Raw genomic sequence first — 12,337 nt, 5'->3', positions numbered from 1 at the left:
ATATAGAGAGAGAGAGAGAGAGAGAGAGAGAGAGAGAGACAGAGAGACAGAGAGAGAGACAAAGTTTTGACTCAGAAAAAGTACGTTGAACGTACGATGCTACATGAGCTCCTGGAGGGATTTCAAATGAATTTAGTATAGGTATACATTACCATCTGGACAATTTACCCCTAAAAATGCTTTCGATCACTGAAATAAATTCCTGCCGATGTCCCTCTAAAGCAGTAAGAATTTTAGGGACTGATCAGGGGGTAATGCCTCCCTGGAGCAACGACAGTTCCCCAGAAATCATGCCTCTGATAGGTCCGGATGTGACACCAGTATTTGTGTGTTACCACTTTTCACTCTCAGTGTACTGAAACTTAAGTCAAAGGAACTGTTCTGAAATCTTCACCGGTTCTCTCCTCTGAAACCGCATGCAAATGGGGCCGACCTTTGTCATATACCTCATCTGGAATATTACTATTTATGTCAGAGATACCGAAAAATATATATTCGACACAAATATAGGATATTTTCGATTTTATTTTATTTATTTATTTATTTATTTTTGCCTGTCACCCTCCCACTCTGACCTCCATGCCAACCAAGGCTTAACTTGTTCCTAAGCAACATCGACAACGTCACTATTCATCTGCGACCACGAAAACTATGATTTCGATACTAATATTGTTCATATTTGACTACTGTTATATGTCCCTTCCCCCCTTATTACGAATGACTTCAGTGTCTCGCCCCACTGGAGCAATTTCAACAAACTTTAGTATAGCTATAAACCACCACCTGTAAAATAAATGTGCGGGTGATCTTTTTCGGAGAGGAATTCATTAGCTACTTTTCCAATGTGGTGGCTTTATTCGCTTCCCATGCTAAAGATTGCCAAAGAGCTCAACTTTATTTGCACCACTGTGCTATGAATATAGATTTTAATGGCATTCACTTTACTGAATGCTCGCTTAGGTGTTGCTCCCGTCACAGGAAAAGTGAAATACTGTTATAAATGAGTAGGGATATAAACAAATACGGAAAACTGTTAGCAATGACACCACTCGAAATGAGTTTTCGCAATATAATTGGGCAGTATTTTATTCGAATGTGAGGGAAATCATTGCGTAAATTGTCCCTTCCCCTCCTTAGAAGTCTAAGCTACAATACGTATCTAATAATTTTGAATTAGAAATATATGCATCGAGTTTCATATCCTTAACTTTAAAGTGTCCTGAGTTAAGTAAATGAATAAACTTCCTGCTAACGAAAGAGTACTGTTTTGGGCTTTAATAGTATCGGGAGTGTAATTATTCATTTCAGCGACCCCGAAAGCTATTGAATAGACAATCATATCTTTCAATTAGGAATTTTTAATTTTCACCCCTCCCATTAAACCTCCATGCCGATAATGCTAAACTTTGATGTGAACGATATAGAGGGTATCATACATACTTCATGTACTCAAAAGCTATGGATTTAACATTAATATCGTTCATTTTCGATTATTTTTACATGTTCCTGTGTCTCCCATAATAGAACTAGAGGTGATACGGGTTTCGATTCCCGTCAGGAGTCGTGTGGTTCGGGTTCCACGTTAAGTCGTATATGCATGTCTTGTATAGAGTAGTAGCTGAAAGACACGCTGAACTCTATATCACCTCACCTCGTGAGATATTCTACGTTTGCATAATTTCTAAACCACTTTTCTTTCTTTCAATCTCCTCCTTCCTCTTAGGACACGCATAGGTTCAAACCGAAACATTCATCACGGTTGGAGGACGCTAGGCTACTGTACCATACTGTACAATTCTTATGGGACTAGGTGGTGAGTTGCGCAGTTTGAGTAGCACGCACGAATAAACCACGCTTACATTTATTATGTATAATTAATAAAATCTCATATTAGGACTTACTCTGCACGTCAAACTTTTAACATATGCGACTTTTTAAATTCTGATCTTCTTCTTCTGCTTTATTATTATTATTGTTATTGTTATTATTATTGTTATTATTATTATTATTATTAATAATAATATTATTGCAATAGCTATATGAAGCAATTATCTCGGCAAACTTGGTTAATACACACCATTCAGCAACCAGTAGTTGTAGAAATCTGACTTTTCCAGCAGAAGTTGTTAGCTCAATCGGTAGAGCGCTGAGCCATGGATTCAAGGGTTGCGAGTTCGAATCTAGTCTAAGTCAAAAGATTTTTTTCCTTATATAATTCTTGAAATGGGAATGTTTCTCTCTTCACCTTTATCTCGTAAATCTGAATAGGGATCTTTGGATGTGAAAGAAAAAGTATACTAGAATATAAGAAAAGAGAGGTAAATTACATGATACCCTTTGCAATTTTTAACTATATTTTCACCTATCTAGGACGTTTCTAGAAAGTTCAAACTTCTAGACCTCCTTTTCGCTCTCTTATGTGACCTTTAACTAATTTCTACAATTACTTAGTGAATCACATATACATATATTACAGATGTCGTATCTCTTTCTCTTCTCTCTACATCATGTCTGGAGATGAATGTTTTGACAATAGGTTACAAACACGATTTTAAAAAATAATACGATCTGCGATATCAGTGATACATATTGTCGTGTTTAACTTAACATATAAAACAATAAATAGAAAAACTGAGAATACGAATCTTTTCGTGCACTGATCCTTCAATAACAGTGAACTGATGCTTTAAATCTGTGTCTTTACTCCCTTCACCTATGTTAATTCCCTAGTCAAAATAAAAACTCTTCAAAATTAATCACAAATTCTTATACAACCATCCCTTCCTTGGAGTACTGCGCGGTCACATACGGTTACTGCGATGTAAAGGCACTTATGGCGACGAGGATACAATGAAACACCTGTATGGTACAAATTCTACCATAGGTCTCCCAAAGGGTTAGCATCGCTACATCACCGTAATTTGTCCATCAAAGGTACCAGCATTCCTTGCGCGCCATGTTGAATTTGAGAATTTGAGTTGCAAGCGAACCTTGGTTGCAAGACAAGACAGTATGCAAGAAAAGTCTGTAAGTATAACGACATAAAAATAATTTAGTTTTATTGTCTGTATAAGTAATTGAGAAATTGGATATAGTATACGAGGCCTGTCTAAAAAGTATCCGACCTTAATTTTTTCCACGCAAAGTAGTGATTCTCAGGCGGCGCCACCGTGCACGGTGGAAGGAGGAACCTTAATGCGCATGCTTGAATTTTTTCACCGCGTTCGAATGTGCCAGTCGTGAGCTGGTGGTCGCGAAGTGAGGTGCTGTTGGTAGTGTTCGTCGGATTTAGTCCCCATTAGCAAATGCCGCCACGCGCTTTCGGTCCTCCATCTACAACGGCGGCACGGCCGCTCGAATGTGTAAGCAAATGCGGATCAGTTTCGGTATTCGGGCTGCTGTCGCTAGTGCGTTTGGTGGCTAGATTTCGTATTCGAACCGAAGGCGGATACCCAGCGTTTGGTCTTTTCTGACTAAGAGGCGATATATGGACAACGGACCGCCGTCTGGTTTGCCGCCTTGTTCCGAAAGCTTCGGTTCGATCTATTCGCTTTGCGTTTGTCAATTGTCTATAACAGTCCGCGTGTGGGATTTTCCAAGACATTGTGTTTGTATGTAGAGTATTACATTCGTGTATGTAAAGTATTACATCATGTGCGTTCTATTTTCAGTTGTTTGCTTTGATGATGATAGTTTAGCTACAGTACCAGATTGTTGGATTGTAGAACAAGGCACAGAGTACAAATGTGCATGGCCAACCACTGGTAAAAATTCGAATACATTTCATCGATATGCGATTTTCCATTTCAATCCTGAGCAATCCTGGAAACAGTACAAGATAAAGAAGCTTTACACCTGCGGTAAGTATATTTTATTTTATATATTATGATAGATTCATAGTTATTGTCCTTATTCCGATGAAATTTTCAATACAAAACGGAAGCACAGACTGTTTAATATAAAGAGGCAGTAACGATACCGGCGGTAATTTCACTTCTAGTTGTCTTGTAATGTTCCATGTATATGGCAGACGTCTTGTTTTATCAGATTTTTGGATGAATCGGTATGTATTGCATTATTAAGGTAACATATATGCCCTTGTACATAAGGAATAATTCTAGTGTAGAATGAACACTATTCAGTGTTCCACTGCACTACTCCGGACAAATCGAATTGTGTTTACCTATGTTGTTGCTACTGTATTGAGTGTACAAGGACATATCCGACTCAATACTATTTCATTTTGGGGTAGCCACATTGTATTCATGACATGTTAACAGATCTAGTACCTTCGAGTAAAAACAAAATTAGAATTTTTGGAATCCAAAAGCCAATGTTAAAAAAATGAAATGAAATCTTGAAGTTTAACGTCCCACAGTTATGCCGGTTAGGCTAAAGGAGACAGACGGTGATAATGAAATGAGTGAAATGGTGGAGTGAAGAAAGTGGGAGGAAACAGGAGAACCCCGAGGAAGGCCACGAGCACGGTGTTTGTCCACCACAAAGTCCACACGGCGCGAGCTGGGATCGAACCAGACCCCAAGCACCGGAGGTGAACGCTCTACCACTGAGCCACCGCGCCCCCAAGCCAATGTTAAATCGAGTGGAGTGTTAAATTCACGTATGACTTACATAATTTCTGTGTCAAGTCTTCCAATTCATAATGGCTAGTACATGTGTTGGTACTGGTTTACTTATGGCGCACCACATTTTTGAAAGTTTACAGGTAAAATATACATACTTTGCATTATAAGATATCATTTCTGCAGGCGATAGAATTAAATATAGAGCAATATACCAGTATTTTAGCTGTACAGATGTTGAATTACCGGTACTAGTGTAAAATCATTACAAGTGGTTTACGACGTATGAAATAAATGAGTGCATATGAAAGATGGCTCTATTGGACGCTGTTTTGCACGGAAAACGGATTTTTGCACAGTATACAGTTAATCTTCATTTTATGTTTACAAGTGGAGCGTTGCTAGGTAAGGTTCTAGAACACGTCCCCCTTCTCATTCAACTGTAATAAAGACAGAAAACGACGTCCCTCGCTCGGCAATATTAAGCTTCGGTTCTGAAAGGAACTATTCTAGCTACTAACCTATATTGGGGGACTAGTCTTCTAGAACCTTCCCGCGTTACTAGTATGAAACCATGACAAGTGCCATTGAGATTTCTATCATTGCCAAAACCCACTTCTTTTTACTACGCTCGCTTATGCGTATACCTGCCATCGTTGACGTGCCTGCGGCCTTCGGATGCACTCCCGAGCTGAGCTATAGCGTGGGCCCTCCAGCTTCGCTTTGAAACAGTTTCAGTTAGTAAGCATTCGTGCTTTTTAATGGCCACCTAGCAGAAGTTGATTTGTGTGTTTCGCATTTTAGTTTTTATGCCATACGTTCAGAACCGTATTTGTACGCGTCGTAAAAAAGAAAAGAAGTAATTTTCAAAAATTACTTCTCATGGGCCTCCTTGAATTTTATCTATGTCAAGTAACATATTTTCATGTCGCCCAACGCAAATCATTTAGGAAACAATAAAAAGAAAAGTAGTGAAGGAACTATAATTTTTCATCAATTATTTCGAATGGGGAGCCCAAAGAAAATCTGGAAGCACGCGTCTTTGGAGCGGAGGATCCTGGTGGGAGTAGTAGTAGTACGCGCTATGGTCGTTCAGATTTCACTTTAAACTGTAGGTCCACGTTTCTCAAAACCTTACTAATAAAAAGGGATATATCAATAACCACCCTTTCAACTCATAGAGCATATCATTGAAGCGTATTGTGAGATCCGTAGGGCATTATATATTTCATTTACATTATTATTATTAATTCTATTTTTCTAACATGAGAAAGAAAGAATCTCACCCAACTCCTTCCATGCCTTCGGATCCGGTACTGCTACTCAGTGTACCGTTCCACACCATCAGTCGAAAACAAAACTAACAATTCCAAAACTGCTGTAAATGACAAATCCGGAACATAGATTCATATAAAGAAATTAATGGTCCGTATTCATCATTCAGTGCATTCGAAACTGTTAACTTTAATTCGACGTAATCGTTTGAAACGATTCAGTGGGATGCAGTACCGATTCGGAAACAATCATGGCTCTATCGTGACCGTGGGAAAATGCAATAAACGAAAAAAAAATGTATAGAAAGGTTTTATCATGGCAGCGTCACGTCTGTGATTGTGCGGATTGTAATAAAGGTAAAAAAAAGCCCTGCGGGGCCTCTCACGCCCTTTACTCGCTCAGCTATATCTTGTAACCTAACTGTTTGTCAGTAAAGTGTGTGTGCAACTGGCTGGGCGATTCGGAACAAATGCCAAAAACATAAACACCAGATCAGTAGCATTACTTACTTCATGTGGACACAGCCAACAACGTACTAATCATTTCCGTTCGTCACAGTTAGAAATCACGAATCATAATCAAGTGACTCGAAATTCCTACCGGACAAAACTTGGGAGGGGGTCGTTTCCCCTTAAATGTGTGTATTTACATTGTTCTCGTTGTCATCTTAGTTGGTTTTTCATCTTCGTAAATAGTGAAACAGAATATTGTAAACAACTCGAAAGGCTGAAAAGTATAGGCCTAAATACCATATATGAGAAACACCTCTTTGCGGCCAAAATAGCATGGTTTAAACAAAGAATTGATTCACACAAATCCTGATTCGTGGTTAATAATATGTAATAGCACTCTGGAATAGTATGCTCCATTTCTTTCAGAGATGAGGGTGGACGAAAACTAGACGGAATAAAGTTTTCTAAAACAGACCTTAATGCCTCGATGACGTTGAAATCTGGCGCGAACCCTAGGGAGGCGCGAAAGTTAATCGTGATGCTGTGTAAACCATGTTGTGAAAATAGTAACCATGTGACAGGCAGACAGATCGGGTTGAACCATAGGAAGGACGTTGCTCTATAAAATTATCTCAAAGGAATAGTCATCGTTCTAGGCAAGAGTACAATGCTCCTTGGAGAAAATCATAATCTCCCACAGTGTCACAGAATCATACCGTCCATAATTGGTAGTGAGAACAGGTAAACGAGGTCTACACGAATAACAAAAAAGCATGCTCGCCAATCGCAATACATGCTGTGGAATAACGCTTGAAATTTTAAGTATTGTTTCCGACTACTGTTTACGTTATTCTGTCCAAATTCTGTATAACCTTCCGTTACATAGATGTTCAAGTAATGAATTCGTGGTATTTCATATTAATGGAATATAAAAAAAACTTTACTGTTAATTGGAAATAAATAATAACGAACTTATTTCCTCTGATTTTTTTTTCAATTTCAGACAATTACAGAAAGGCAAGAGAGAAAGAGGTACTTGCAGTCGAAACCTCAGATTTAGCAACTACCGCCGACACAGAAAACGAAAGAAAGCTCAAGGCACGAAAACGTAGGAAAACTCGTCGTTATTTTCACGAGACTGACAGTGAGGAGAACATAAATTCAGATGAAGATTTAGCGAGCCATCCGTTATTTGGCAAAAATAACGGCATTCAGGATTCTCCACTTGGTCTGTTTCAACCATCATCCATAGGTATGTTCTCAATCACTTTATTTCACATTTTATTCTCGACTGCACTTTAAGGGCATATATATTATACTTGTTGTTTACACTGTTTTTTAATAATTATGTAATGTAATGTAGGATCACTTGTTCCAAATATCATAGTAAAATATACACTAACCTGGGATTGCTACTGCTACTTCAAGCATGATGCTTGAATTCTGGGAATATTTATCGCACTGCAAAACTAGAATACAAATGCCTTTAGTGTACAATATTTTGCGACGAATTGTATAAAATTCTTCTTCGTATCCCGATTCTCCTTTTTGGGGGTCGCGGTGGCTCAGTGGTAGAGCGTTCACCTTTGGCACTTGGGGTCCCCGGTTCGATTCCAGGTCGCGTAAATTGGGCTTTGTGGTGGACAAACACCGCGTGCGTGGGTTTTCTCGTTATTCTCCCTTTTCTTCCATTTTCTTCATCCACCATTTCATTAATTTCTCATCACCACCGTCTCCCTCCCTCCCCTCGCCACCGACTCCCTCATTTCACTTCTTTGCTATGAAGTATGGTTAAATTTGAAGAAGGAAAATCACTCAAAACCGGGATTACCTTTTATTGCTGTGCAATATGAAACTCATTGAATGTCAAATTTATATATTCAAACTACGAATATTGAATACTACTTTATTTTCCAGGTAGCACAGAAAATGTCAAGTTATCCGCTGAAGCAGAGGATAATAGTTGTCTAGAAGATGCAGCATCAACCTCTAAAGCTGTTGTACAATTAGTTGAGAAACGTAGTCCAATCTAAGATATAAATGACAATCACAATATTGAAGAGGTTCATAGTGAAAATAAAGGTAAGTTATTTTCTTTTGTTTAGATATAAACTTTCTCCTTCAGTCATTAAAGTTGACAATTTTCCTTTAGTATTGAACAGGTAAAGGTTTTTGTGGCTAATTTGTGTAAATGAAGGTGTAAAAATCTCCTTTAGCTTAATTATTAAATCGTGGTTAGAAAATTTCCATACACAAAGAGGTAGATGAATAAATAATAAGAAATCACATTGTGTATTGAATATGCTGGGCTTCATAAAATTAGATGAAATTTTAATAACATTGAATAAATTGATGTAAAAATGAGCACTACTTTTCTTCACTAAGTTCTAAATTCGAGAAATGGAATTCTCTTCCGAGTAGGGATGGGATGGGGATTCTGCGCCACCTCATCATTTCCAATAACAATCTAGCACACCATCAATAATAATAGCGCACCCCTAATAACAATAGCGCATCCCCCTACCTCCAAATAACTTCTAAACTACCCCTAATAATTTCTACCGCACTCCCTACTTCCCAAATAACTTCTATCACATCTCAAATAACTTCTATCTTACTCATAATAACTTCTAATGCATTCTATCACTAAATCTAGTTACAAAAAATCACTAAATCTGGTTACAAAAAAGTCACTAAATCTAGTTACAAAATCACTAAATCTAGTTACAAAATCACTAAATCTGGTTACAAAATCTAGTTATAACCGGTTTTGACTTTAAAAAATCACTAAATCTAGTTATAAAATCTGGTTATAACCGGTTTTGACTTCAAAAAATCACTAAATCTAGTTACAAAAATCTGGTTATAACCGGTTTTGACTTCAGAAATCATTAAATCTAGTTACAAAAATCTGGATATAACCGGTTTAGACTTCAAAAATCACTAAATCTGGTTCCAAAAAATCAATAAATCTAGTTACAAAAACAAAAAATTACTAAATCTAACAACATTTAACAAGAATAAACAATTGCATTTTAAACTCTGATACATACTCTTTTAAATACCGTTTGAATTATTAAAATCGGATAAAAAATAACGAATTTATCATTTTGCCGCCTGTATTTATACAACCCAACACAGAAGGTTTGTGACACACACACATTTACAATTCAGTTTGCTTGAGAGAAGCATGATCATATATGTACATGAGATTTATAGTCTCTTTCTTTTTCCTTCTTCCCACACCAACATACATATATATGCATTAGCCTCTTCCTTCAACAGAACTTTTTAGCTAGCACTCGTGAGAGATGGAGCTGTATACCGATGACGTTGTATAATAGCTGTTAGATTACGTCACATAAGGGTTGTCAACTCCATATATTTTTTCGGAACGTTCCAGGATTTTAATTTTTCAAGATATCGCTTTAAAACATATCGGGATGAATACACCCCATTACTAATAAATATGATAATTGTTAAAAGTGAGTTGGCAACACTGATAGTCACCCCCCCAAATCGTTATTATTTTATATCTCGGTCCCTAATTAACTGATTTCAAAAATTCAAACGGCAAATGAATACTAATAACATAACCAATTTTTCAAAATGCATAGATGGTTGCATAACCTAAAGGATACTTTCCACTTTTTCAATATCTCCATAAAATTTCAACAAATCGAAAAAATAAAAATACTACCATAATCAGAATAAAATTCTAAGACTCTTTTAAAGAATAACATTTTCCCGAAAACTCAAAAATAAACCCGTAAAAAAATCCGAAATTTTGAACTTGCTATAAAATCGTCAAATATTAACCGATTTTCAAAATTCAAACGGTAAATAGTTTCTATTTTCTTATAATTTTTTCTAACACGTTACTGGTTGCCTATGTCTAAGGATAAAATTACAAAAACAACTTTTATGACTTAAAAAATATAAATTTTACCTAAACTAAACATACATTATTACTCACTAACACCTATCAACTACGCCACACATAAAAGTTAATTAAATTTTACCTAAAACTAAACTATACATAAAAGTTAATTAAATATGACCTAAAACTAAACTATACATAAAAGTTAATTAAATATGACCTAAAATTAAACTATACATAAAAGTTAATTAAATATGACTTAAAAGTAAATTACACCACACATAAAAGTTAATTAAATATGACCTAAAAATAAACTAAACTATACATAAAAGTTAATTAAATATGACCTAAAACTAAACTAAACTATACATAAAAGTTAATTAAATATGACCTAAAACTAAACTATACATAAAAGTTAATTAGATATGACTTAAAAGTAAATTACACCACACATAAAAGTTAATTAAATATGACCTAAAACTAAACTATACATAAAAGTTAATTAAATATGACCTAAAACTAAACTATACATAAAAGTTAATTAAATATGACTTAAAACTAAACTAAACATTAAAGTTAATTAAATATGACCTAAAAATAAACTACACCTCACATAAAAGTTTTTTAAATTTTACCTAAAACTAAACTATACATAAAAGTTAATTAAATATGACCTAAAACTAAACTAAACATAAATACATTTTAATTATATCTTATAATGCCCCCAAGCTAATGTACTTATACCACCCTCTAGTATATATCTTTTATCATCATTCGAATCTAATGCTAACTTATTTACAGCTATGGTATACACATCATGCTTACAACTTCGAATTAGATTTATATTTTTGTATGTTTTCACAACATTGAATAGGGTTTGCTTATAATCATCAAATTGTAACTCTTTTGATACTACACATTTTGTTATTCCTTTTGCTTTTTTCTTCTCTTTATTTTCAACTTTAAAGGCATACATCTTTGATCTTAACCCAATAAATTATGTCATTATTTTACCATTGTTTTCATCCTTCATCTTTCCTAATACTTTTTTGTTTACTAATGGTATTCCATATTGATTATCCTTTCCATAATCACTTGTATCAAATAAATCAACCATTTCTTTTAAGTCTTTGTAGAAATCATCTGTATTAATTTCATATATAAAACTATCAGTATCCATATAACATAAGCCTATATCAATATCATATTTAGGTTTCATAATGTTGTAATGGAAGTCATACATTAATAGTTTTGATAAATCTAACACACCTATACCAACATATATAGGTTTGTTGAAGATCAATTTTTGTTTTTTCATATGTATCGCACACAAATCTTCAGTAAATATTGTTCTATAATCAAAGTTCGGTTTCGCTATTAACTTTTCCACCCTCATTGGATCACATTCTAAAGTAATTGATGGCCTATTTCTAATGTTTTCCATTGTTTTACCGAATACACTATTATTCATTAACTTGTAAAAATCTTTCTCGAAATTATTCTTAGCTTGCGTTCTCATATTTGTATTTAGATCAATATATTCCTTTAACCAGTTTGATTGCTTGAACTCCAATACTCGGTGAATTTTCTTTAATATCATTCCAAGTGACATATATAATTTTAAATTTCTATAGTGAATAACATATATTTCTTTATTGTAAAGCGTTGTTAATAATTTTGATTGTTTCGATCCTGGTGGGCACATATTTTCTGGAGCTAATGGTAGATCTGTATGTTTATCATGTAAGTATTCTGGATATTCTAAATCAACTTCTAATATGTAGCCAGTTTCTGAATCATCTGGAATATTCATTATGTTTATGTAAGGTTGAACCCATTTAAAGTCTTTGTAAGGCATGTATTGACTCATTGCCAATCCATATAAATTATTTGCATCTAGATAAGTTAAATACTTTGAAAGTTCATCTATATTATAACTTTTCATATACTTATTATTTGCTTTTACATACCTCTTACTACATTGTGAAATTCCACCTCTTATACCTTTTTCAATCATTAATATTTTGTCATAGTCAGTTAACATTTCTAGTTCGATTTTAGTCACCTTTAACATTGAATCCCACGATAAACCAGGAGCAGTGAAATACCAAACAGGATCTAAACCATATGCCTTTAAACACACATCT

General features: G+C 35.0%; 1 protein-coding gene across 2 annotated transcripts in view; it reads left to right on the top strand.

Annotated features, from left to right (window-relative positions):
• The first annotated feature begins 3,586 nt into the window (after window positions 1–3,586).
• LOC145683370 (uncharacterized) overlaps window positions 3,587–12,337 on the top strand; it is a 28,413-nt gene continuing 19,662 nt past the window's right edge. The window contains exons 1-2 of one of the 2 annotated variants that reach the window (XM_081754701.1): window positions 3,587–3,860; window positions 7,314–7,562. In XM_081754701.1, the coding sequence (XP_081610827.1) occupies window positions 3,653–3,860; window positions 7,314–7,562 (457 nt within the window). In that variant the 5' untranslated portion in view covers window positions 3,587–3,652. The remainder of the gene's footprint in view (window positions 3,861–7,313; window positions 7,563–12,337) is intronic. The other variant, XM_081754700.1, reaches the window with a different exon arrangement.

The sequence above is a fragment of the Thermobia domestica genome, chromosome 4 (assembly GCF_964235325.1).
Source record: "Thermobia domestica chromosome 4, izTheDome1.hap1.1, whole genome shotgun sequence".
NCBI classification, from domain to species: Eukaryota; Metazoa; Arthropoda; class Insecta; order Zygentoma; family Lepismatidae; genus Thermobia; species Thermobia domestica.
This window is presented reverse-complemented; position numbering and strand designations above follow the sequence as displayed.